Source organism: Hylobates moloch, unplaced genomic scaffold (genome assembly GCF_009828535.3).
Source record: "Hylobates moloch isolate HMO894 unplaced genomic scaffold, HMol_V3 SCAFFOLD_11, whole genome shotgun sequence".
NCBI lineage: Eukaryota > Metazoa > Chordata > Mammalia > Primates > Hylobatidae > Hylobates > Hylobates moloch.
This window is the reverse complement of record NW_026652286.1, coordinates 91177054-91198291: the sequence shown is the minus strand read 5'-3', so window position 1 is coordinate 91198291 and position 21238 is coordinate 91177054. Positions and strand designations below refer to the sequence as shown.

General features: G+C 40.9%; 1 protein-coding gene and 1 long non-coding RNA gene across 6 annotated transcripts in view; one reads left to right on the top strand and one right to left on the bottom strand.

The window, feature by feature from the left end:
- The first annotated feature begins 34 nt into the window (after positions 1-34).
- Positions 35-20238, top strand: LOC131384561 (uncharacterized). 3 transcript variants are annotated; one of them, XR_009215537.1, is made up of 4 exons: positions 42-152; positions 1573-1605; positions 7315-7399; positions 20091-20238. It is a non-coding gene; the product is annotated as an uncharacterized LOC131384561 (long non-coding RNA). The 3 variants fall into 3 exon arrangements; XR_009215535.1 differs by lacking the exon at positions 1573-1605 and having other exon boundaries at positions 35-152; XR_009215536.1 differs by lacking the exon at positions 20091-20238 and having other exon boundaries at positions 68-152; positions 1510-1605; positions 7315-7326.
- Positions 2137-21238, bottom strand: part of UBE4A (ubiquitination factor E4A) — a 40596-nt gene continuing 21494 nt past the window's right edge. For all 3 annotated transcript variants that reach the window (XM_032167572.2, XM_058446295.1, XM_058446294.1), the window contains exons 12-20: positions 20075-20207; positions 18825-19012; positions 16872-16972; positions 16662-16775; positions 14998-15172; positions 11686-11866; positions 10851-10998; positions 8752-8909; positions 2137-5046 (exon numbers count right to left, since the gene is read on the bottom strand). In XM_032167572.2, coding sequence (XP_032023463.1) covers positions 4920-5046; positions 8752-8909; positions 10851-10998; positions 11686-11866; positions 14998-15172; positions 16662-16775; positions 16872-16972; positions 18825-19012; positions 20075-20207 — 1325 coding nt within the window. In that variant the 3' untranslated portion in view covers positions 2137-4919. The remainder of the gene's footprint in view (positions 5047-8751; positions 8910-10850; positions 10999-11685; positions 11867-14997; positions 15173-16661; positions 16776-16871; positions 16973-18824; positions 19013-20074; positions 20208-21238) is intronic.

Sequence of the window (21238 nt, the reverse complement as noted above, 5' to 3'; positions counted from 1 at the left end):
CGCATGCGCCCTGAACCTGCAGTGCTTTTCTTGGCGCCGACCTCTGCTATTTCGCGTACGGTGCTTTCGCAGCGATTCTGAGAACCTATGAAGTCAGTACTGGAGAAGGATTCGCTGAGATTCTTCTAGTCCAACACGATCGTTGTACAGAGGTAGAGAGGGTCCAAGGCCAAACATAAAGTTAGGGGCCAAGCAAGCACCACACAGCCTGTCACCAGGCTCAACCCATAGTCCTTTTTATTTGAGACAGTCTCGCTCTGTCGCCCAGGCTGAAGTGCAGTGGCACGACTTCGGCTCATTGCAACCTCCGTCCCCCGGGTTCCAGCGATTGTTGTGCCTCGGTCTCCCTAGTAGATGGGACTACAGGCGCCCGCCACCACGCCTGGCTAATTTTTGTATTTTTAGTAGAGACGGTGTTTCACCATGTTGGCCAGGCTGGTCTCGAACTCCTAGACTCAAGTGATCCGCCCGCCTTGGTGCTGGGATTACAGGCGTGAATCACCGCGCCTGGCCCCATAGCCCCTTTTAAAGTTGATTTTTTTGTAATCCCAATCTCCCCAAAGTGCTGTATCAGGATTGGAATCCATTTCCCCTAATCCCCTAGTTAGCCACAAGGAGCTGTGCAGATGTGAGGAAAAAATCACCTGTATTGAACGCCCACACTATGCCAGGCATTTTAGAATTTAAAGAAAGCCTGTAAGGCATTGTCCCCATTGAGACTGGGCTTGAAAAATGGCCACACAGTTTGGAAGTGGCAGAGTTGAGATCTTAAGTTGCAATGTATACTCAGAGAAGGGGCATTCCATCAGATTAGGCATGGTGCTGATTTCAGCATACTTCCTAGAAAAGATCCTTGAGCAGATGTGTAAGAGAACAGCTGTATACTACAGAGGGCTGAAACTTCATAGTTTAATATGAGGAGGAAAAGATGTATGGAGGGAAGTGGCATTTGATGAGAAGAACAGAACTATAAGTAATGTATCCTGGGGAAGTCTGAGCAGAAGTAAATCTCCGATTTTTGGAATGGTTAGAGAGGTGGAAAGAAAAATTAGAAGTAGTATCAAGGAACTAAGAACTTTTCAGTGAAGGAGTGATTCTGCTGCCTTAGGTACTGCAGAAAAGTCAAATTAAGGATGGGAAAGTTAATTTAGCAATATGGCAATCTTTAATTAGTGCAGTTTCAAAAAATTAGGATAGAAGCCAGGGTGAATGGTGAAGAAATACGGCTGTAAAGGATTACAAGTCAGAAAACCAAAGGGGGATGTGGAACTCAGGGGAGAAATTGAAGACAAAGAGGCAGTCATTTATTTATTTAGAGATGGGGTCTTGCCACATTGCCCAAGCTGGTCTGAAACTCCTGGCCTCAAGAGATCATCCCACTTTAGCGTCTCGCTTAGCTCTGGGATTACAGGCACAGGCCATCCTGCCTGATAAAAAGGGATATTGACAAGAGCCCTGATGAGGCAGGAAAAGAGAACTAGCCAGGGATCTATGGGGCCTTTTCCACAGATGTGATTATGGGAGAGAGAGGTCTGAAAGTCTTCAAAGTCTCTGAAGTCTTTATCTTCCCAGCAAAATGAAGGCAAAGTCATCGGATTGTGAAGGGTAAATAGGAGGGGGGTATGGGAAGGAATTTGAGGAAGGAGGCCAAAGTTTGGAATAGCTGAAGGACACACAGAAGGGTTGTTGGGCAACATTAGAGATAAATTTGTGGTTGTACCATTCTAAAAATTGTTTTTCCTCCAACAATGGTCTGCAGTTTGGATATTACATCAGAGGGGAATGGCTGAGTTAATCTAGGCTGACATCTTGCATGGCAGGGGTATGGAAACAAGGAGCAAGAAAGGGGAAGATAACAGCAAATGATTACAAAGACCTGGGGTTCAGGCCAGATAAAGAAAAACAGTGAAGCCAAAAGAGAGCTGGTTAGGCAAACCATACTGTGAGATTCATCTCCTGAGGGTAACCCCAGGGTCCCCTCCAGAGGCCTGGTAAGGCAGGCTGGGACAGCCAGGTCACACATATTTGATGTTACTTACCTAAAAAAAAAGTGAAATGTCAGAATCCTCTAAGTTTTCAGGGCGATTTCTGAAACTGCCACTAGCTTTTAATACTGGAATAACGTGATAACAAAGGTTGTAAGTCAGATGTTCATTTATTAAATACAAGTTTTGAACAAACACTGCCAGGCAAGTTTGACAAGAAGTAACCTTCCTGGAATGTTTCAAAATACAGTCGTGTTGATCAAGTTTTATTTCAATCAACCTTTTCATTTTCTGTTTCTAGGTTCATTTCCTGTTGAGCAGTTAGAGCATGTGCATTATTTCCTCACATGACATCAACAGTGCAGCATCAGCCTCTGGCATGTAAAGGCACCCAGTAGACTTATGCTCTGTGCAATGGCTGCTTAGCAACCACCATCAAATAAAGTAATGAAGCTCTTGTAGAGTGTGATACCAAATAGCAACTGGCACCTTCACTTGCACCATTAAAAAACCTTTAACGTTTCCTTCAGTTTTCACATATCCATTAAAAAAGTATATTAAAAAATAAAACCCAGACTGCTTGATAAAACATACTTAAACAATTTTCCAAGTTTAGTATTAGCCTCTTGGTAAGTTATGAGCAATACCAGAGCTGAGTAGAGTCTTCATTTTGCTATCATACTCCAGCAAAGCCAACACACGAAACTAGGTATGTTAGAAAATCTGCTCTACTAGATTTAGAGCTGCTTCTAAGTTCCAAACAAAACACCTTTTTAAGCTTCCAAGTATATATACACGTGGTGTTGTACCAAGATAACTTTTTAAAGTCTAATTTTTTTGGATATTCTTAAATTACTTCACAGAAAGAAAAAAGGCACAGAGGACACTAGGTTTCCTTACCAGTAGTGGCCTTAAGCTACACACTTGCCTGTGCAGAGTTTAAAGATATTCAGCAGCATTAATGGTGCCATAGCCATTCATAAAAAGTTTCAGGAAAAGAGTTTAAAAAAAGAAGAAAAGCTTGCCAGAAAAGGCTTACAATCTGAAGGTTAAATACAGATGAATACAGACAAAGACTGGAGGCAGCATAGGGGTTGTTAACTAGGAAGCTGCTGGGAATAGCTGCCTTCTGAGTTTTTGTGCCCATTTTCCTCCAGTTTTCTCCTGAAAAACTCTGGTCTTTTCCCCTTGTTTTTAAAATGAGAACATCCTACTAGATTGGGTTTGGAGGATAGATGCAAATAGGCAGAAGCTTATTTTATACATAGTTCATTCTCAGAAAGGGAAAGGAGGATGATAAATATTGAATGAAGCTAATTTTAGAAAATAAACAAATCCTGTCAACCCATGCCGTAAAGGCCCAGGGAGCACACTGAATGAATCTTACGTTCTGGCATTTGCAAAAGTGTCCTCAACTTCCTTTTTCATTTATAAGCACAGCAATAGGCAACACCTATTTTATATCTAGGATGGGAAGCCCTCTTAGATTTGAGGCTTTCCAGCTGATGCAATCAAAACACATCAAGGATTGCTTATAGCAACTTGTGTTGAAATATAAAACTACTATTTTATTTGAAAGCAACCATAGTTAATAACATGTTCCAAATGAAGCAGTGACACCCATTTCTTGATCCTATCACTTTTCTTGTCACTTACGACATCTCTGGGCTTAGAAAGACAGTGATATAAAGATAATCCACAGGGGAATGTCCCTAGTCAGCATATTAAGTGCACAATTGAGTAGTGAGCTCAAGTTCACTTATGAAAGTGGTGTCCATCCACCTACCAACTACTCAGGGCTAAGTGGATATTTAAAATGGCTGTGGACAAGGTTGTGCTCAAATTCCTACTTTGTTAATTGAAGACCTAAGGCTGTGTTAGAAGTAGCTCTTAGAAGTCAGGTCACAATCTCAAACAAATATTAACTATATACATTTTATAATCTCAGAATTTTGTGAAGAATGAGTATGTTAGTAAACATGGCCACATACTGCATACATCTCACTGTGGAAGAGAAAATATAGTGGTACTCAGTTTACACTAAACTAACAAAAAAGCACATGGGGTGTGTGTGTGTGTGTGTGTGTGTGTGTATTTATATATCTCACACACTGAGATATACTGTTGATATTAGTGTCTTAAAATGACATTTTTCATGGATATGATACCCGTTGCCTAAATCTACTTAGGCCTTGTCCTTGTAGAAACAGATTTTCGTAAGAGAATAAGGGCCCAACAGCCTCCTCACCCCCATCAATTGGTAGGATTGCCCTACCAATCCTCATTAAAAAGAATGTATAACAAAATTAAGAGCTATCAACAGAAGTTGCACAAGATTCCTTTAAATTCGTTTTTAAAAAAAATTCTCATCTATCATCTTATTCAAAAGTCTACACAAACTTAAAGGTATGTGCTTTTATGTGAAGTTACTCTGTAACACAGAAAAGGGGTTAAGTCTAGATCCTGAGGACTAGTAAATACACGGGATAACACAGGATTTTTCTGATAACATCAGCTGTCACAGAAATATGTGACATCACATACTTATAAAAGCAGCACTCACCAAAAATGTTTGAACAGTAATTGGAAGAGAAATAGCAGGGTGGCAGGAAGTTTTAGTAGTTGAAATAATATAATTTCATTTAGGAAAAGGAAGAAGAATGTGAAGAGACAGCAGAGGGTGAAAATTAGTGATGATTTCTAAACTTGGTGATGCTATAATAAGTATAATTTCCTGCAAGCCAGGGGAGCATTGTCAAGTTCTTAGGAATCTTAACCATCATATTTCAGCAAGAGCAGTTCTCTAATTTAGTAAAGAAAAAAAAAAAAGAAACAAAAGAAGAAAGAAAAGGAACAGAACCAGAAAGAGAGAAACCACAAACAATTGTTTATCTGCACTCTGGGGTTGGTTTTGGTTTGGTTAGTTCACAGTATCTATTCAAGTTGCTCCTTTTGTTGTTTCCTCTCTGCAAGCCACCGTTGGATTTTTTCTTTTAGTTCTGTGTTTGGCCGGATCTGGTCCATGGTGAGGGGACTACGGTTAAAGGGATCTGTTTGGTCACTGGGACAAAGAGAGAAAGGGAAATAGGGTTATTTCTATAAGTTCTAACATTCTAAGCCAAAAACAGAACACCTGGGCGTCGCATCTTAAGAATGAAGCCAGAGTGCATTATAACTTTGAGTCAAATGCTGAGTTGGGGTTAGAAAGAGTGAGAAAAAGATGATTCAGGAGTTTTTGTAGCTACTTTGTCTATTTCCTTTTTTTTTTTTTGGAGACAGAGTCTTGCCCTGTCGCCCAGGTTGGAGTGCAGTGGCACCCAGGATGGAGTGCAGTGGCGTTACCTCTGCTCACTGCAACCTCTGCCTCCTGGGTGAAAGTTATTCTCTGACCTCAGCCTCCCAAGAAGCTGGGATTACAGGCCTGCACCACGACACTCAGCTAATTTTTGTATTTTCAGTAGAAACAGAGTTTCACCATGTTGGCCAGGCTGCTCTCAAACTCCTGGCCTCAAGTGATCCACCAGCCTCGGCCTCCCAAAGTGCTGGGATTACTGGCCTGAGCCACCCACCTGGCCTCTATTTCTTAATAAACTTTATCTCAACACTGCTGTTCACATGATATTTAATTACAGTGGCTTAAAAAATGCTATGCTTCTGTCACCTTTAGATTTCTCTAAGGCAGAGACACTATACATTCATGTCAGTGTAAAGAACTATTTGTAATTATAATGACAGATTCTTAGAAGAGTATAAGATGTTAAGGAATAAAGCCTTGTAGACCAACATTTGATTTAGTCAGCTGATTGTTATGCAAGTACATGCAGATTATGGTTTCTTGACATGTAAGAAGGTTTATGACAGGTGTCAATCTTTTGGCTTCCCGGGCCACATTGGAAGAACTGTCTTGGCCCATGCATAAATTCTTATAATGTTTTAAGAAACGTTATGAATTTTTGTTGGGCCACATTTCGAGCCATATAGTGAATGCTTAATACCAAATACCAAGAGGTAGAAAATTCTTTTTTTTTTTTTTTCTGAGACGGAGTCTTGCTCTGTTGCCCAGGCTGGAGTTGCAGTGGCGTGATCTTGGCTGACTGCAACCTTTGCCTCCCAGGTTCAAGGGATTCTCCTGCCTCAGCCTCCCGAGTAGCTGGGACTACAGGCACGTGCTATCATGCCCAGCTAATTTTTGTATTTTTAGTAGAGATGGGGTTTCACCATGTTGACCAGGCTGGTCTTAAACTCCTGACCTCAGGTGATCCACCTGCCTCAGCCTCCCAAAGTGCTGGGATTACAGGCGTAAGCCACTGCACCTGGCCAAAAATTCATTTTTTTAATATTTAAAAATTTCCTTAACTTTGGGTCAAAGTATACAACATGTATCTATCTGTTTATTTAGAGACAGTGTGTTGCTCTGTTGCCCAGGCAGGAGTGCAGTGCTGCCATCATAACTCAGTGCAGCCTTGAATTCCTGTGCTCAAGCCATCTGCCTCAGCCTCGTGAGTAGCTAGGACTACAGGCACGTGCCATTACACTTGGCTAATTAAAAATATTTTTTTGTAGAGCTATAACTTAATTTTTTTTTTTTTTTTTTTGAGACAGAGTCTCGCTCTGTCACCCAGGCTGGAGTGCGGTGGTGTGATTTTGGCTCACTGCAACCTCTGCCTCCTGGGTTCCAGTGGTTCTCCTGCCTCAGCCTCCCAAATAGCTGGGATTACAGGCGTGTGTCACCACTCCCGGCTAATTTCTGTATTTTTAGTAGAGATGGGGTTTCACCATGTTGGCCAGGCTGGTCTCGAACTCCTGATCTCAAGTGATCCACCTGCTTCAGCCTCCCAAAGTGCTGGGATTATGGACGTAAGCCACTGTGCCTGGCTCCATATAACTTAATTTTAAATATGGAGAGGCCAAACGAGGTGGCTATGCCTGTAATCCCAGCACTTTAGGAGGCTGATGTGAGTGGATTGCTTGAGCCCAGGAGCTTGAGACTGGCCTGGGTAACATGGAGAGACCCCTTCTCTACAAAAAATACAAAAATAAGCCAGGAACAGTGGTGCATGGCCTGTGGTCCCAGTTACTTGGTGAGGCTGAGGTGGGAGGGTTGCTTGAGCCTGGGAGGGTGAGGCCACAGTGAGCTGAGATCATGCCACTGCACTCCAGCCTGGTGACAGAGCAAGACTCTGTCTCAAAAAAATAGATAAATAAATATATAAATAGGCAGAATCTCTCCGTACTCATTTCTTTCTAATGCTGGACTAAAAAAAGTTAAGGGGCCCATTAAGTAGCTAATAAGCTACCATTTATTGCTTCATTCCTGTCTTTTCTATAGTTATCATGGGGCACACTGTCCGAAGAATAGGCAGGCTGGGGAAAATTCATGGTTACCACAGCTGATACAACAACAGCAACAGAACGTGAGTTAATCCACATGGTGAATATAGTGTAAAACCTGAATTCGAAAAAGCAGGCTGGGTGAGGTGGCTCATGCCTATAATCCCGGCACTTTGGGAGGCTGAGGTGGGAGGATCACTTGAGATCAGGAGTTCAAGACCAGCCTGGCCAATATGGTGAAACCCCATCTCTACTAAAAAATACAAAAATTAGCCAGATGTGGTGGTGCTCACCTGTAGTCTCAGCTATTCGGGAGGCTGAGGCTGGAGAATCACTTGATCCTGGGAGGTGGAGCTTGCAGTGAGCTGAGATCACGCCACTGCACTCTAGCCTTGGTGACAGAGCGAGACTCTGTCGCAAAAATAAAAAAACAGGCCAGGTGCAGTGGCTCACACCTGTAATCCCAGCACTTTGGGAGGCTGAGGCGGGTGGATTGCTTGAACCCAGGAGTTCAAGACCAGCCCGGGCAACATGGTGAAACCTTGTCTCTACAAAACATACAAAAATTAGTTGGGCGTGTTAGTGCATGCCTGTAGTCCCAGTTACTCCAGAGGCTGAGGTAGGAGGATCACCTGAGCCCAGGCTGGAGTGCAGTGGTGCGATCTCGGCTTACTGAAACCTCTGCCTCCTGGGCTCAAGCAACTCTCCTGCCTCAGCCTCCCGAGTAGCTTGGACTACATGTGCGCACCACCATGCCCCTCTAATTTTTTGTATTTTAGTAGAGATGGGGTTTTACCATGTTGGCCAGGCTGGTCTCAAACTCCTGACCTCAAGTGATCCACCTGCCTCGGCCTCCCAAAGTGCTGGGATTACAGGCATAAGCCACTGCACCCAGCCAGAAATTATTTTTTTTTTTTTTTTTCTTGAGACGGAGTCTTGCTCTGTCGCCCAGGCTGGAGTGCAGTGGCGCAATCTCGGCTCACTGCAAGCTCCGCCTCCTGGGTTCACGCCATTCTCCTGCCTCAGCCTCTCCGAGTAGCTGGGACTACAGGCGCCCGCCACCACGCCCGGCTAATTTTTTGTATTTTTAGTAGAGACGGGGTTTCACCGTGGTCTCGATCTCCTGACCTCGTGATCCACCCGCCTCGGCCTCCCAAAGTGCTGGGATTACAAGTGTGAGCCACTGCGCCCGACCCAGAAATTATTTTCTTAAGGCAGGAAGAGGTAAGGTTAGAGTTATCATTTCTCAACAGAATGTTTTGTTTTGAAATGTTTATATCCTAGCAATGGAAACCAAAATGTCTTCCAACATATCAGTAAATCAATAATATGTGGTATGTATTGGGTGCAAAGTACTGTATTAGGTGCCTGGGAGAAAAAGATAGCAAACTAATATATATATGTGCTCTTGAGTCTGTTTTTGGGACTGGCCTACCTGAGCAAATGTCTTGCAATGGTGGATCTATCCACAGTGACTCTGGAAGATGGCAGCACCACAGGGTCACACATCAGTGTGCTCATAATGGGATCCAGGAACTCATCACAGGCATCTGCATAGGTTTCCTCTTCCTGTTGTTGGAGGTCTGCAAGAGACTGAGTATACAACATCTGGTAGTTAAAGGGAATTCACAGTGTAGCTGAATTTAGCGTGCTCAATGACAGAGCGAGACTCTGTCTCAAAAATAAAAAAACAGGTCATTAATAACCCTTGACAGTGATAGTGACACATGTGAGCTTCATTTTCTCAAAAACAAGCCAAGATAGATATTCTAAGAACAAATTAAGCATTGAGCCCCAACTCTGGACCTTTAGGTTGGCTCAGCTGCTGGCAGTCATACTGGAAATGGGTTTAAATGTTAGGAGGAAAGGAAATACATCACATACAACATCCATCTGGCAACAGTTCTGTTGTAAATGCCATAATTTAAAAGGGGACGGAGAAGGGGGAATGGAGGAGGGTATTACTTGCATAATTAGAGTCACTCATGCAGCCTGTGTATGAAAAGCAGTTTTTGATTTTTGATACAAACAGGTATAGGAATTTTAAAGTCATTTTGATATTTAATTCCTTCACAACTCGAGTTCCTCAGGGATCCACCTGGCTAAGCTCTAAACAAAGACGAAGTCCAACTCAATAAAAAAGAAACTCAATGGAGGGAAGACGGACAGCAACAAGGAAGGTTTTCTATTAGACTTTTGTGCCATGATTTTCCTTCTTCTTACCTGCTAATAGAGCTCTGTCATACTCTAACCAAAGGGATTTAGCTAAATACAATATAGTATTTTAATCTTTAAAATGTACGCATATTCCAATAAAAGCCAACTACCAACTACAAACATAGAGATAATCAAAATAAAAATTAGTGACTGAAAACTACTCTTCTTTTTTTTTTTTTCTAAAAAGTTACTCTGTATTAACACCCTAGGTTTTAAAATCTATTGGTAACACTGTACATAAACGTTTTCATAAAAACATCTTACATAAATGTGTACATTCTTCTCTTCTAGTTGAGGTTTCTTAAATTTTTTTTTTTTTTTTTTTTTGAGACGGAGTCTCGCTCTTTCGCCCAGGCCGGAGTGCAGTGGCGCTATCTCGGCTCACTGCAAGCTCTGCCTCCTGGGTTCACGCCATTCTCCTGCCTCAGCCTCCCGAGTAGCTGGGACTACAAGTGCCCACCACTGCACCCAGCTGATTTTTTGTATTTTTAGTAGAGACGGGGTTTCACCATGTTAGCCAGGATGGTCTGGATCTCCTGACCTCGTGATCTGCCCGCCTTGACCTCCCAAAGTGCTGGGATTACAGGCGTGAGCCACCGTGCCCAACCCTTAAATTTATTTATTTATTTTTTTTTTTAGATGGAATCTTGCTCTGCTGCCCAGGCTGGAGTGCAGTGGCGCGATCTCGGCTCACTGCAACCTCCGCCTCCCAGGTTCAAGCGATTCTCCTGCCTCAGCCTCCCGAGTAGCTGGGATTACAGGCGCCTGCCACCACACCCAGCTAATTTTTGTATTTTTAGTAGAGATGGGGTTTCAACATGCTGGTCAGGCTGGTGTGGAACTCCTGACCTCAAGTGATCTGCCCACCCTAGCTTCCCAAAGTGCTGGGATTACAGGCATGAGCCACTGTACCCAGCTGATTTCTTAAATTTCTATTCTCACTCTCATGTGGACAAGAATAAAACTAAGAATATTGTAGTTCTAAGTGACTGTCCAAAAAGAACCATCTGTTTATATTTTCTCTTGGTAATGCTCTTTTTCTCCCTGAAATAGAGTAAAAATCAGCACAGCTGAGGTGACAATCTGATTTTTTTTGCATGGATTTTTAGGAGATGGGGTCTTGCTATCTTGCCAAGGCTGGAGTGTAGTGGCTATCCACAGGCATGATCATAGCACACTGCAGCTTCAAACTCCTGGGCTTAAGCGATCCTCTAGCCTTAGCCTCTAAAGTAGCTGGGACTACAGGCTTGAGCCACCATGCCTGGCTGACAATGTGGTTCTTAATGAAATCAGCAAACAATTCCTCCTCTTCCTTACCTTGATTCTCTCTGCCAAGTTGCTGAAAGCCACAATCATATTCCCAGGCTTATTTATTTTCTTCAAGACTCGAACTGTCTGTGCAAAGAGAGTTGGGGAATAGGAACGTCCATCCTTGGGCACAGTGGCACAGAAATTCTCCTCATCCCTGGAAGGTTAGCATCAGAAAAAAACTGATCACCAGAGGGTTGGTCAATGAAAGAGACAATAGGTAGGCTGCAGAACAAGTATTCTCACCACTTAAAAGCCATGAACATTCTTTTGAAATAGAAAGACTTATTTTAATATATATGTATTATTTATAATATATAAATATTATAATATAGATTATTTATGTTATAAATAATATATTAAATATGTTATATATTTAATATATATATACTTTTTGATACAGAAAGACTTTCTAGGAAGTCTATCAAGTATCATGTGACCTTAAAAGAATGCTACTTTTCTAAACAGCGGTACAACCAGTAAAGTTTCTCTTTGCACAGATCAAAGCAGAATACTGGAAATCTCAATGTCCCATGGGTCACACAAAATCTTATTATTTTTTAGAGACAGAGTCCTTCTGTGTTGCCCAGGCTGGTCTCAAACTCCTGGCTTTAAGCAATCCTCCCACTTCAGCCTTCCAAGTAGCTTGGACCACAGGCACACAACACCTTGCCCAGATAAAATCTCCTTATTTAAAACTACAGAAAATTCCTTCATCAACCAACTAGGAATTAACCATTTCTTTTCTATTTTCACATAATTACCAACCGGTCATTCTACTATCAAAACCCTAAATCAAAACATTAGCATCCCCTCTGGCTTGACAGATTTCAATCTGAGGTACCCAAGATTTAAGTAGATAGTGCAGATATCTGATACAAGCTGCTGGGGTTTGAAGTCAAATTCGCTGAAGTCCTTGACTTTTAAGGCACCCATCTTGGGGCCAACCAGGTGTTGCAGGAAGTAGTTCAACATGGAGATGATGCGCTCAGCCAGGAAGGGATGCACAAAGAGTGACTTGATCTCTGGAAAAGAATCCAAAGTCTCTGAAAACTCAATCCATTAGCACTCTTTTCCTTATTAGGTATAGTTTATTTGGAGACCTCCGGGGACTACTGTTATTTTATTTCTAAAAATCTTGAAGGAACTACTTTTTTTTAAAACTAAGTAATTAATTTTCACTGCAGAAAATACAGACAAGCAAAAACCAAAACCAAACAAAAAACAGAAAAGACAAAAACTACCACCCAGAGATAAACACTGTTAACATCTTGCTAATTTAACATTTTGTCCTTCTAGCTTTTCTGTCCTTATTTACACACACACAGACATTTTTAAAACAAAAATGATCATATTTTACATATTCTGAAACTTACTGTTTTCAGTAACTATACTGCAAATACTTTATCATTTTAGTAAGTGTATGTCCCTGTGCTGTCCAACATAGTAGCCACTGGCCATATGTGGCTATTAAAATTAAAAATAAAAAATCCATTCCTCAGTCACACTAGCCACATGTGACTAGTTAAGTATGGTTCTGGACAGCCCAGATTTATAGGATATTTTCACCATCACAGAAAGTTCTATAGAATAGGGGTGATTCACATAATCTTTTAAAAAAATGAAATGGGGTCTCACTATATTGCCCAGGCTGGTCTCAAACTCCTGGGCTCAAAGTGATCCTCCTGCCTTGGCTTCCAAAGTGTTAGAGGATTACAGGCATGAGCCACTGTGCCTAGCTGTTTTACATCATTTTTTAAAAAAATTATTTTTTTATTTTTTTGAGACAGGGTCTTGCTGGTGCCTAGGCTGGAGTGCAGTGGCACGATCATGGTTCAAGGCAGTCTCAACTTCCTGGGCTCAAGTGATCCTCCTGCCTTGGCCTCCCAAAGTGCTGACATTACAGGTGTTAGCCACTGTACCCAGTCTGTTTTACATCATTTTTAATGGCTGACTTTTCTAGTTGTAACTGCACCATAAGTTATTTATTTAATGTCTTTACTGGTGGACATTTTTACTATTTTCAGTTTTTTCGTACACTTATCAGTGAACTTCACTGTGGATACATCTTGTAGACTCATTGCTTCTTTTTTTTTTTTTTTTTTTTTTTGAGTCTCATTCTGTTGCCCAGGCTGGATCACGCTGGTGGCGTGATCTCTGCTCACTGCAACCTCCACCTCCTAAGTTCAAGTGATTCTCCTACCTCAGCCTCTCAAGTAGCTGGGACTACAGGCACGTGCCACCACACCTGGCTAATTTTTGTAATTTTAGTATAGACGGGGTTTCACTATGTTGGCCAGGCTGGTCTCGAACTCCTGACCTCGTGATCTGCTCGCCTTGACCTCCCAAAGTGCTGGGATTACAGGCGTGAGCCACCGTGCCTGGCCTATCGTTTCTTCTTAATGAATCTGTAAGGAAATGCTATATGTTATAGGGCATGGATTCCAAAAATTAAAAAAAATAAATTTATACACGCCAAATTTAACAAGTCAGACAGTATCATAATGCTATGTTTGGTTGGTACTAATAGTTCTTGATCAGTTTTAGTCATTATCACAGATGCCCTCAATACATAGTCACATTTTTGGTTAAATAATTTTGTTTGTTATGATGTAAATATTATTCACAGCAGAGCCATGTGCTGTCCTAATGAGTACATAGTTCCTTTTTAGTATAACTTTTTGCTTATTTGCTTATTTTCAGAGCCTCTTATCACTAAATCCTTTCCAAACTCTCCATTGGAATTTAAAACTCTCAACATGGTCATTTCTAGCTGCTAATTTTTGGAAACATTCTTTCTGGATGTTTCCATCCTTTGCTCCAACCTGGACTGCTTGCTCTACAGGCCTGCTATGCAGTGGTCACACAAGCTCCTTTTACCGTCATCCTGGGAATCTCCTTTGCATCTCCCTTCATGTTGAATTCCACCTTCCTCCTCCTAGGTTTACTTTCCCTCAGAAAGTAAACCTAGCTGTGTCTCAGCTTCAAATGACACTGTTGAAAGTGCAAAGCCATTTTGATACTTAAACTATGGTAACATTACCTGACTTCTCTGGGATATTTTAGGGTCTTGTTTTTACCATGATTTCCTAAAATTTCACAATGTCATACCTCAGTATGGGTTTTAAAAAATTCTCTGTGCAGGGGCCTTGGCAAGCCCTTTCAATTTAGAGGCTTTGAGTCTTGGGGATTTTTTGGTATCTTTGATAACTTCCTCCCCTCCATTTTTCTCTTTTGAGACTTCCTAGATCCATCCTTTGTTTTCTTATCCTTTCTCTTCTAATTTCCATCTTTTTCCTTCTGTTCTACATTCATAGAAGAGTTCCTGGAATTTATATCTTCTAACCCTTTTACTGAATATTTAACATTTCCAAGGTAAAAGTTTCAATATCCAAGAGCTCTTTCTTATTCTTTAAATAATCTCTTTCATTGCCTCTTTGTTCTTGTTTTGTGGCTGTTGTATCTTCTCTTATCCCTCTGAGATTAAAAAGTTTTTTTAAAAAGTTTTTACAAAGTTTTCACCTATTTGTTTTTCACATTAGAGGATTTCTTCAAATGTCTGGTGATTATTGATTGTCATATCATATTTAGCTGAGACATTAAAAATGATAATTTCAGTACATAATCAGTATAAAAATGGACAGATTTCATGTTTTAACACTAAGTCTTGCAGTACATATTTTATACTTATAGCACATCTCAATTCAGACCAGCTACATTTTAAATCCTTGAAAGCCGCATGTGGCAAGTGGCTACTGAATTGAACAGTGGAGCTACAGAGGGAGTACAGATAAATGTCTGTTAGATCCACCATATTTAACCAGGATTCAAGCATATTTCTCAGATTAACAAATATATATGTATATGTGTGTGCGTAAAGACACACATATATTTATATGGCTAATTTGTCCTCAAGTAAGATTTTACCACCTTATGCTCTCTGGTAGCTGTGTGAGGGTGACCATTTCCTCATTTCCATGTCAACAATGGGCATCATCATTCTTTTTGAAGCTTCTCAAGTGATTCGTTTCCCTCCCAGATGTGGAGGATACTGTCACCAGGGTCTGAATTCTTAGTTTCAGCTGGGCTGATCCCCCAAGTGAAGCAGATCTTGGCCATTACTTTTTTGGGGGGAAGCAGTACTTCGTGTCCTTACCTGATGTGAGAAAGGCAAGGGTACCGATTGTTTCATTGGACATGATGTTATGGAAACGTGCCAGCTGTCCAAACATCTGTAGGCCAGCCTCCTTTTCTCGGCGGGCTTCTGGAGTCAGACTATCCCATTCACCTCGGTCCTTCTCAATTTGCTGAATCTTTATCTTGCTCAAATACTGCAGAAACCAGAGATGGGATATATCAGAGAAGAAAGGTGCAGTTGAAGGGACGTGACATTTAAGAGGTCCTCTTCAAAATCCAGTCAACTAAGCTGGGAAAACAAGGGATCATGTAAGAGACATGAGCCTTTATTTCTCAGCATAGGGCTGAAGCTCAAAAGAACTTTCAGGAAAAAAAGAAATTGTGGCTTCATACAGATTTGTTTCAGCTTGGGGAGATTCACAGGTAATCCCCCAAGAAATAGTATAGCATTGTGAAATGGAAAGAAGGATGAATAGTTTAATATATAAAACCCAGGCCAAGAAACAAAAAACTAAAAAACCCCACACTATAGTGAAAAAACAATGAATCCTTCCCGAAAGATGAAAACAAATCCCCCCTGCCGAACTGCTTTTAAAAAAAATCAAAGCTCTATCAAATATGCAAGATGCGTGGAAGAACCATAATTATTTAAAACTCTCTACCTCACGTCATCCTTCCTGTTGTAGCAAACAACTTGTTAAACTTACAGTCTCATGAAAATACCATCTGCTTCATGCTTTGTGTCACACACCTCTTGCTTAAAAGGGCCTGTTTGTAACAGGACCTATTCTCACTTTTGAAGAAAACCTATCTTAAATCCTAAAGTGTAGGATTATGAAGAAATCAGATCAAACCTTTCTCACAAATTAAACACAAGCTACTCAGGGGATTGCTGATCACAACGAGGAGCTCATGACTGTCTAAAGGCTACCCTCAGGATTTACCTGCTTCATCTCCCTTTAGGTCAGTGCCCTGTCCATCCTATACCCATCACAGGTAAGGGAAGTTTTGCTCTACAGCCAGCCAAGTTTTTATGGGAGAAATAAGCAGTTCCACCAGGGAAGGTTAAGGAAGTAATACAGCGAAGGAGCTGAGAGGCACCCAGCTGCATTTTATACTTTGTGAAACCTTTGTTTCACTCACAATATAGCTAAGAATTTAGAAGGCAGTGGAAATATGAGAAGTATTGACAACTTGGAGCCTTTATATGAAAAAATAACCCAAATCAGAGATTTTCTTTCAAGCAGTGGTGCAAAAATCAGAATCTTTTAGGAAAGTGGGTTAAAAATCATTGTCTTAGTGAGATATTTTACTGACATGCTGGGATTAAAAGGGTTGAAAGTCACTGACCAAAAGCAAGCTCCTCTGATTTCTTTCTGTAGTGCTCGCCTGATGAATTACTCCTGCCAGTACAACTTAGTTTGGCTTCACCATATGGTATTTTAGACTCTGCCAAAATGTCCATCTCATGACGCTTCAATGACCCTTGATCTTGGTCTTTAATGAAATGAACTAGAAAGCTCTGTAATGACAAGCTTGGTGGTACACTATTAATCACAAATTTTTGGTGTTCAAGTCTGGTACTAGGGGCATAAGGACTGCTCTATTATGATTAAAAGGTAAAATGTATGTACCAATGATGATTTGATGGTATGGGGCAGTTAAATTTTTTTTTTTTTTTACCTGTATGGCTTCATCCAAAAGGAAGATGGCATCATTCATCAGCAGGTTAAGAAAGCGGAGGAAAAGTGGGGGATTCATGGCTTCTAAATTCTTAGAGGCATAGTCAGCCAAATCCTGTAAGTCCCAGCCCACAAGAAAACCATTTTAGTAGTGAATTACAACCCACTGGGGCTTATATAAAGCAACAGGTTGCATCAAAAACTCTCTCACCTTAATGCTCTCCCGATAGGTATCTGTCCCCCACATGTATCTTAGGATAGGATACATGGGACGGCGGTAATTAAACTTTTGTTCAAATTGATGGGGGTCTCCTGGAGTAAGGCAAGAGCAAAATATCAGCAAAGGCAGTGCCATACGAGGAAGAGTTTATGCTTATGTGTAGTCATTTCCTTTGTAGTCATTTGCTTTTGTGTGTTAAGGCTACTAACAAAATCTGCCCTGGAGTTTCTGAAGGCCTAGAGTTATGGCCAAGTGTTTGCTCATTTCCTTACTGATGAAGTAAGGGGGAGACAGAGATAAAGGATACCTTACTCTGCAAGAGACAAGTACCAAGCTGTAAAATAAAAGTCAAGGGAAACAAACATATCCAAACATGAGTACTTCTCAGGCTTTAAATGAGGGGTCAGGGCTGGCCATTACGGCAGTGAAAGCCATGCACAGGACGGTACACTAAGCAATTCCCACATTCTTCACAGACAATATCCCAACTGCGTAGCCAACAGGTTCTTGATTACTCTGAAAAATGAGGTCAGAAGCTAAAAATCTGAGGCTTATACTGCTTTTGAAATACCAAAGGTATTACTAGAGCTCCACAGGCTGGGTCATAATAAAGGAAGAGTGTAGGATTTGGAGTCAAAAGACCTATGTTTTCATTCTGGCTCTGCTTAATCTAAGTCTCTTAATCTTTTTCGGCTTCCACCTCCTCAGAAAATAAAACAGAAATTGTACTCCATTACAACGCTTTGGTTGTATGGTCACATAACGAGATAACCGCAGTGATTTATTATACAATTTCTTATGTATTATAAAGATTTACACGCATTATTTCACTTAATCATCACTTTGACCCATTTTATAGATGAGGAAACTAAGGCTGATAGGTGAGAGAATTAAAAAAACCAGAATCCAAATATGGAAAGGCAGCCAGTAAAATGTAAAATGCCTCTTTAAATGTTAGTTGTATTTATCATTGGATGGTAGACATCCCTTTAAAAAATGGTCTTCAACAAGTTCTTAACATCTCTTATTTACTGAATGAGACAGGGTACTGTTTAAACAAACACAGGGGCTCAGGGTTAGATAGAGAGCAAATGTTGCCTGTTGGTTTTTTTTTTGTTTTGAGAGGGATTTCTTGCTCTGTCATCCAGGCTGGAGTGCAGTGGTGCGATCTCAGCTCACTGCCACCTCCACCTCCCGAATTCAAGTGATTCTCGTGCCTCTGCCTCCCAAGTGGCTGGGATTACAGGCACCCGCCACCATGCCTGGGTAATTTTTGTGTTTTGGTAGAGATGGGGTTTCACCATGTTGGCCAGGCTGGTCTCAAACTCATGAGCTCAAGTGATCCACCTACTTCGGCCTCCCAGAATGCTGGGATTACAAGCACGAGCCACTGTGCCTGTCTGCCTGCTGGTATTTTAAATCAAACCATTAGACCGTTGGAAAATTAGATAGTCTGGTTAAGATAAGAGAATCTCTCAATCAGTACACTGCCTCTTTATGCACTATTCTGTAATTTTAAGGCAGAGAAATATAAAGACCCAAATAGTCTAATTTGAGTCTGATTTGATGATGCAACATAATAAGGGTGTTGAATATGTAGATTTCTTTAGGTGACACAGACCTGATTCTACCACTTGGTAGTTTGTTATGACATGGACAAATAATTTGATCTTTTGGGCAGTCATGTCTTCATATGTAAAACAAGGATAATTAAAAAAATAAAAAATAAATAAAACAGGGATAATAGAGTGAAACTTTTCAGATGGTGACAATGGGATAATGTTAAAAAAAAAAAAAAAAAGCACTTATCATCAAGCCTGGCATATAGTAGGTATTCAGTAAGTAATGGCTTGACATTTCTTTGGTATCCAAATACAGATCAAACTGTGAAACCCCACTGGTATCAGCTTCTCAGTTCTGGGCTCAGCTTCATGACTGCTTTACCTGTAAATTCGATGTCCACAAAAACCTTGATTAGAGCCTCTGCAAGTTGGGGTGCATACTGAAAGTTGCAGAACACACGTTTCCGGTGGAACACACTGGATACCAAGGGATTTGGGGTCTGATCCAGGTGGGGCATCACTGCTTCCAACACCTCTGCTAATTTGGCCCTCAGGTGGGGATTCTTCATTCTGCAAAATGGGCAAAAAGCAAGATGAGCAGATAAGCTTAACTCCAAATTTATGACTCTGTTCTCTCCACATAAGAATCAAAATCCACCCTAAACCATATGATAGGAAAAAAAAGGATCCACTTCTGCAGTTTTAAGTTTGTCAGTTTCTTGGTGTGGGTGGGCAGGGGGTGGGGTGGTGATGCAGGGTACATCATTTAACTCTTGAGTTGACAGCTTACCAAATATGAGGGTGAGCACATAAGTTTCTATTGAATGCTTAGCCATTGTTTACTTCTCTGTAATAATGCATTATTTACCGCTTACTATTCTCTGACAGTTTCATGTGGAATAAACTTGCCTTTTCAAGCTTTCTGAGGGTAAAGACTAGAATATAATTATACTACATTACCCATGACGCATACAGTGTATGCATAATACTTGTTGACTTATGACTTCTCATTAGGTATGCTCAGCTCAGTGAAGAATTGGCTTCTCTCTACTTATCACTGATACGGCTCAGGGAATTGTGGGTCATTCTCTTCATTGTGCAGCAAATCTTCACTTTTGTACACAGAGTTTCCATTTCCTTTAGCCTATGCATCAAAAAAATCAGGGAAGCAATTCTACAAGTCACAGTATCTTCCTTTGGAAAAGAGGACTAGAAGCTATGAGTGAGAAAACTTGAAATGAGAAATAACATTGACTTAAGTTTACTGCTCATCCAACTCAGAATAGCAAGAACAAGCTTTATTATCATATAATTATTAGATCGTTAGCACTTGGCTACCACTGGTAAGTTTCTGGAATTACGTTAACTACTTTAACCAGGGACTAGCAGTGGAATTCCCGTAAGATACTTATATGCAGGATTAAATTCTCTATGGACAAAGTCCTTTGTTTATTATACCTCTCAACAGTGGGATTTCTGGCTACCCATATGGATGGTCAGGTGATTCCTTAATGTTACCATAACTTCTGAAGGCAACCCCTTATGATTCAGGCTTGTTTATTTCTTGGTTTAGAAGTCTTCTGAATGTTTTACAGCCTAAACAGTGACAAAACCAAGCTTTCAGCACTTCACCTTTCTATGCTTCCAGTGAAAATGGTGATAAAGTGAAGGACGTGCTCCAGGGAATCTGCTGATGTCTCCAAAATGTCATCGGCAAAGCGGCGGAGAAAAATGAGAAAATCACCCAGGTTATCTGCAAAAAATTCTGAAAAAGAAAATATTCACTGGAATTAGCCAAACATCTGTATATCTGTACTAATAAACAACATTTAAATTCCTTTCACCCTACTTAATGAAGGTTAAAAAAAACCTAAATGTTTTGTTGGTACTAGAGATGGTGATAAGTCAATAAAAGTAAAATCTCCTTTAAATGTAAGTCAATTTAAATTTTTATTCAAGTAAATATATGAATAGTAATGACACAAAATATTGACACACCAGTATACTAATATATACATTTTTACTCTCAAGGTTAACTGTGGTTTAAACCCTTCAGATGTGTGAGGACTCCCTAATAAAGATTAGTATGTTAGGTGACCGTGGTAGCCAGACTCCAGGATAGTCCTCCAATGATCACTGCCTTTTGGTATTCATGACCTTATGCAGTCCCCTCCCATATTCACTCTTTCAGAGTAGAAGATAAACTCTGAGGCATACAGCAGATGTGATGGTATGTCATTTCCAAGATTAGGGTATAAAAGCTTACAGTCTTCATTTTGGTCACTTGCTCTCGGGGAAGCCAGCTGCCATATCATGAGTAGTATTTAGAAGACACATACATGGCCTAGAAAAGAAGCTGCTGGCCAATAGCACAAGCAACTGGGGCCTGTCAACAACCACATGACTGGGCTTGTAAGTGGATCCTCCAGCCCTAGCAGAGTCCTCAGATTCCTAAGGCCCTGATTGACAGCTTGGCTATATAACTTCCTGAGGAACTCTGAGTCAGAACCATGCAGCTGAGTGAGCTGTTTGCAGTTGTTGTTGTTATTTTGTTTATTAATTAATTTTTTGAGACAGGGTCCTGCTCTGTCACCCAGGCAGTAGTGCAATTATGGCTCACTGTGGCCTCAACTTCCTGGGCTCAAGCGATTCTCTCACTTCAGCCTCCTGAGTAGCTGGAACTACAAGTGTGCACCACCATGCCTGGCTAATTTTTTATTTTTTGTAGAGATAAGGTCTCCCTATGTTGCCCAGGCCAATCTTGAACTCCTGGGCTCAAGTACTCATCCTGCTTCG